The 5,954-nt window shown below is 39.9% G+C and overlaps 1 protein-coding gene across 4 annotated transcripts in view; it reads right to left on the bottom strand.

The window, feature by feature from the left end:
* The window catches only part of LOC104760394, a 14,269-nt gene extending 8,315 nt beyond the window's left edge, over nt 1–5,954 (bottom strand). For 2 of the 4 annotated variants that reach the window (XM_019240395.1, XM_019240396.1), the window contains exons 1-6: nt 5,323–5,954; nt 4,279–5,073; nt 3,069–3,938; nt 1,835–2,969; nt 1,168–1,482; nt 473–1,060 (exon numbers count right to left, since the gene is read on the bottom strand). In XM_019240395.1, the coding sequence (XP_019095940.1) occupies nt 473–1,060; nt 1,168–1,482; nt 1,835–2,969; nt 3,069–3,938; nt 4,279–5,073; nt 5,323–5,753 (4,134 nt within the window). In that variant the 5' untranslated portion in view covers nt 5,754–5,954. Of the gene's footprint in view, nt 1–79; nt 1,061–1,167; nt 1,483–1,834; nt 2,970–3,068; nt 3,939–4,278; nt 5,074–5,322 lie in introns of those variants that run through there. The other 2 variants (XM_010483313.1, XM_019240397.1) reach the window with 2 other exon arrangements.

Below are 5,954 nucleotides of genomic sequence, written 5' to 3'. Positions count from 1 at the left end.
AAAAAAAGGAATACCAAACCAGATTATATACCGACAGAAGCTGCAAGGAAAACGGAAAATGACATAGAAACAGGCATACCACATTGTATCGAGAGAGTGCATCTAAAACTAACTCGCTTCTCCACCGAGTATAAGATATGATACTATCCTTAGCATCTTCATCCAACTTGTTACAGTTGGAAAAATTGAATGTGGCATGGATCTGCTCCGACAGCACTGGAAGAGCCAGAGGATTTGCAACTCTTTCCAGTGAATCACAGCCATGAGCATCAAAGTACTGAAGTCTTGGTGGAAGCATAGGTATAGAGGTCAGCAATTTGCAGTGCCTCAAGTCCAGCCAATTTAGATTGTAAAGTTTCCCAATATCAGTTTGCAGGCTGACAAAATCATTTCCGCTTAAACATAGACGTCGCAGAGAGCATACTCCATTAACACCACGTGGCCATTGCCTTGGGCCAAAAGGTTGTACGACCATATCTGCAGAAGTTTGGCCTTCTGATATATTGGCACAGGATATGTTTGGCATCTCTTTTGCTCCTATCCTGTTGATAAGTAAACTCTGGAGATGTTTCATGTTTTCCCTTAATTCTGAAAGATTCTTAAGCCTTGAACAACCAGAAAGTATAAGCTCTTCAAGAGCTTTCAGCTCTCCTAAACAGTTGGGTAGACACTCCAACATTGTGCAGTTCTTCAAATTCAATAAGATAAGTCTCTGGAGCTTTTTGATGGCTAGAGGAAGTCCCTTAATTGCAGTGCCATCTAGATGTAGTACTTCTAAACTTTCAGAGATAAGCCGAAATTCCTCGAGGTTTGAGCAGTCACTAAGGATGAGAGTTTTAAGAGATATAAAATTCATCTTGGGAAGATATGAAAGATGTGTGCATCCTCTCAGGTTCATGAAAACGAGAGACTTCATATTCTGGATTTCCACCGGCAACTCTTCCAAACTGGTGCAGCCTTCCAGATTTAATCTTTGAAGATTCTCAGCTCTTGATAATGCCGACAAGTCGAGCAAATAACAGGAGTGGCTCAGATCTACCCACTTCAATCGTGGTGTATCCTGTGACAACCCGTCATAATTCAAACCACTAATCAGAAAAACCGCATTAGTTACTCAAGCCATCTAATGAAAAAATAACACCAAAAATATGACATAGGAAGACATACCTTAACACCTTCCCAAACACGTTCAATCATGCTAAATGGCAACGTAAGGTCAACAAGATTTTCTGGTCTTATGTCTGGTGGAAGTTCCTTTAAAGGGAATTTCACCCAATAAAGATATCGGACTGCTTTCAAGGGGAATTCAAGTCCATCAGGGAAGTTTAATTTGGAGTCCGCTTTATACTGACGAGGACAACTAGGATCGTATATTTTCAGGTACCGAAGATTACACATATTAATGAAGGTTGAACTGTCGAAGTAGATGCTCTTCGCTAACTTTGACATGTCAAAGAAAATACCTCTTACATTATTAGCATCCTGATAGCAAACCAAAAGAGAAAATGTTAGCGAATCATGCACAGAGTCTAAGTGTAACTGAAAATCTACAGTTTAACAAGAAACCTTGTCTAGATCAAAGTTTTTCTCTTCCAAGATATATCATTTATTATGATTGTTTTCTGATTACAAATGGTGGATAAAGATGTCACGATACATCTTAAAAATTTGCATATGTTTATTAATTTCACATTTCGGGTTTCAGGAAATTTGGTTTCCTTAATTTCACAGTTGAGGTATCGGGAACTTTGTTCCCCTTATTTACTATGAATCATGAAATTTGTTTATAAACATGATTGGATATTATCTTTCACGGAAAGAAAAAAAAACTTACTGATAGTTCCATCTTCGTTAGTTTGTTGATGATATCTTTGTAGTTCCACATACTAAGCAATCGAGGGGAACCAAGGTCCTTACTGAGCGCATACAGAAGAACATTAATCTCTACTCGACCACCAGAAATTGTAATAAGGAACTTGTTGGCGAGATCTTTTACTTCACTCACAGCATCAGCAGAGTCAGGATCTTCTGAATCTAGTAAACTCCTAACAAAATACTCATCCTCTGATTTGAATAAACACAATATGTCAAGAAACACATCTTTCTGCCTCTCATTAAGTTGATCAGTAGAGAATCTCCAGACATCTTGGAACATCATACTGGAATTTTTTGTCAATGCTTCCAATTCAAACTCCCAGTCAGCCTTGTCTTTCCCATGAAGTTCCCTACCTAGTAAGTTGAGAGCCAATGGGTGTCCTCGAGCGTAATCCACAAACATTCTAGAGAGCGTCAAGAAGGCACCGGTGGGACTACAGATTTGAAGACCGAAGGCATGATGACTAAAGAGTTGAAAGGCCTCTCTATAGTTCAATTCCGGAACCTCGTAAGTATCATGAGAAAGTCCTTCAAGCAATGACTTGTCACACGTTGTAATAATAATCTTGCTTCCCTTCTTAATCCAGTCAAGGTCACCGAGAAGAAAATCTAATTGTTTCTTATTACTCACATCATCGAGAACAATAAAAACTTTAGACTGAAGCAGTTTGTCCTTCACGGATTCATGTGTTGTCTTGTTACTTATCACAAGAAACTTTCCCTCGAGTAACACTTCCAGGAGTGTCTTTCGTAGCCACACTGGCCCGTAGTCCTCTGACTTCTTACGTATACCCAGAAAAGGAAGGCAACGTAAAAACTTGCAGTTCCACTTTTCATGCAGCATCACTGCAAGGGTAGTTTTACCAATACCAGGCATGCCAACAACTCCAACAATTCGAGTTTCATTGCAATCAAACTCTAACTTCTTCTCTAATTGCTCCATTCGTTTCTCTATTCCAAAGAGGTACTGATTGTTAAGATATGTTTCATGCTTTCCTCCTTTTCCTGTGGGCAACTCAGTATTTTCTGCTTCCCGCAGAGAAATTCTCTCTAGGACTTTCTTGACAGTGACAGCGATGAACTTGCTCTCAGAACTGCCAAGCCATGAGAAAAAAAAGCAGATGAGAGAGATGCATCATGTAATTTCAGAGACAATCGATTCAAGCCAATAATAAATTATAAATTATAATTACCTGTTCTCCTTCGAATAGATGCCCACCATAGACGCAACAGACTCCAAAGCTTCCTTCCATTTAATGATATGGTGATTCCGATTAATCCTCCACAAATTCCAAAAATTAACACCAAAATCTCCCTTCAGTTGTTTAACCTCCAATGACTCCACCTTATAGAAAATTGGAATGACTACGAGATTACCTTTGTCCATCAGCTCTTTAATTTTAACCAACTCTTTTAAGCAACATGAAGATTTAGTGTACATGCTGGAGAAGATTACAAGCGCAATTTGTGACTCCTCGATCCGCTTGAAAAGGTTTCCAAGATCTTTACCCATCGTATCATCTAAATCTATATAGACGGTGAATCCAACCATATTCAAGGCTTTCACGAGGTGGCCAACAAAGCCATGGCGCAGGTCAGCTCTGCGGAAGTTGATGAACACTTTATGCTCTGGCTGGGGTTTGTCGTTCATCACCATGGTAGAGCTTTCTCTAACATTTTCTTGCTTTTTTTCTTCAATGGTTGAGTCAACTCGCTTGTTCTCAAGACTATTCTGTAAATTAAAGGTTGCATCAAAGTTTGCTTCAGCAAGGAATGTGTCTTCCTTTCTTGGATTCAGACTATCACCTCTTCTTGATTTTGCTTTAGCTTGAACAATCTCGGCTTTCTTTGGATTTACATCTGACTTTGTATCCCATAGAACGCCGTCTCTTTCACCATCTACCCCTGTCAGTCTCAGATTAGCTGATCTGGAAGAGTTCATAGAGGCATCTCCTTGCTGCTCACTCTGCCGCTCATATAACTTTTCTATATGCTCCAGTGAAATCTGGGTCATTACATTCTTTACATACACAACGACATTAGTGATAAATTCGGTCTCATCACTGCGAAAGAAGGGTAAAAAAAAACAATGAGAACCTCCGATCATGTAAGGCCTAATCACTTACACTCAATTTAAGCTATCATGTACATGAGAAGGTTCAATTAAGCGAATTATAGCTTTCTCTTTCCTCTTATCGATGGGTAGAGAAAATTCTGAGACATTGGAGTCCATTGGTGCTCTGATTTCTCTACCCTTCGGAATTACCAATAAAAATATGAAACCGATACAACTATAGTTCATAATATCCAGTAGAAGAACTAAGCCATGTCGAAAAATATCCACAGGTAGTGGCATGATCTATCCCCGATACTTTTTACATTACAATAGGGTAGAAAACGTACCTTCTGTTATCTAACACGAAACCCGGCCTGTCCAATACAGACATCAGAGCTTCCTTCCATTTAATGGTATGTTTATCCCGATGAAACATATTATTGAAAGAGCCTGCCAGGTCCCTTACATGCGATTCCTTAACCTTGTAGTAGATTGGAATGACAAAAAGCTTGCCTTCATCCATTCGTTCTTTGATCTTCTCCAGCTCGTATAAGCACCATGTTGATTGTGTGTACTTGCTCGTGAAGACAACAAGTGCGATCCACGACTCCTCAATCCTCTTGAAAATGTTACTAGTATCATCAACTGTGTCCTCATATACGTTGACTTCTTCACTTTTCAAAGCCACATTGAGGCGAGCTACAAAGCCATGACGCAGCTCAGCTCTCAGATAATTGACGAATACTTGATTTAGTGGTGGGTGTTCATCGTCGGTCACCAGGATAGAGCTCTTGCTAACGATACGCCTTCTATTAGAGGTTGCATCAGAGTTTGCTTCACCAAGGAAATTGTCATCCTTCCTCAGATTTATATCATCATCCCTTGAACTTTGAGAAAATTTTGCTACACTCTCAGCTTCGTCTGGATTTACATCAGAATTTGCATCCAAGAGAACACCAACAGTTTCACCTTCCACCCTTTTCAAATCCTCGGATATCATCACTGCCAAAGTAATGTCCATAAACGCATCTTTCTGTTTTTCGCTCAGCCAGAAATGTGAATTTTCAGTTTGACCCATTGAAAGACGGCAGATTTCTTGCTTGACATGCATGACAGTGAGTGGAATAATGGCGGCCAAATTACTGCCAAATAAAGGTAAGAAAAAAAAACAATGAGACTCTCATGTGGCCGAGTTAGGCCTAACCATGGCAGCCGGTCCACTGAACAAATTCAAGCCATCAAAACGGGAAGTTTCAGTTTCCCAAATTAAAAATCTTAGCTCTTCGAATTTAGTAGAAACTTTAACAAGTCTGTCTACAAGGAACTACTAGTTTCACTTTTCTTTGACACCACTAAATTTAAGGGTAGGTAGAAGAAGATTGAATGCATACCTCTCGTCACTAAACAAAAACCCAGGCTTTTGCAAAATGAAATCCAAAGCTTCCTTCCATTTCTTGAGCTCATCATACCCAGAATTACTCTTCAACAAGTTTAAACCAAAATCTCCTTCAAGCCCTTTGAATTCATCCGAATTCAACTTGTAGAAAACGGGAATGGCCAAGAGTTTGCCTTCCTCCACTCGTTCTTTGATCTTCACCAGCTCGTCTAAGCACCATTTCGATTCTGTATACCTCTTAGAGAAGATTACAAGCGCGATTCTCGACTCTTCAATCCCATTGAAAATAGGGTTTTCAGCACCTACACAGACCTTGACTCCGTCCCTTTTCAACGCTATCGTGAGGTGAGTGACAAAGCTCTGGCTCAGCTCGGCTCCGCGAAAATTGATAAATACTTGTGGCGGGGTTTCTTCCTGAGTCGCCATGGAAGAACCTATCAATGAGAGTGTTCCCAGAGACGAATTCGGATAACTAAAATATTGAAAGCTTCATTTTTAGAGGGGGACATCTTCGTCAAACTACATCCACTCAAGATTAATAATTTCATTCACAGCATCTCGCCTTCCCTGTTGAGTGTTGACCCTCTAGCTCTACAGAGCCTCTACTCCTCTTTCTGATGTCTACTC

This window comes from Camelina sativa, chromosome 18, assembly GCF_000633955.1.
Source record: "Camelina sativa cultivar DH55 chromosome 18, Cs, whole genome shotgun sequence".
NCBI classification, from domain to species: Eukaryota; Viridiplantae; Streptophyta; class Magnoliopsida; order Brassicales; family Brassicaceae; genus Camelina; species Camelina sativa.
Note: the sequence above shows the minus strand (reverse complement) of the source record. Positions and strands in the feature narration are given on the sequence as shown.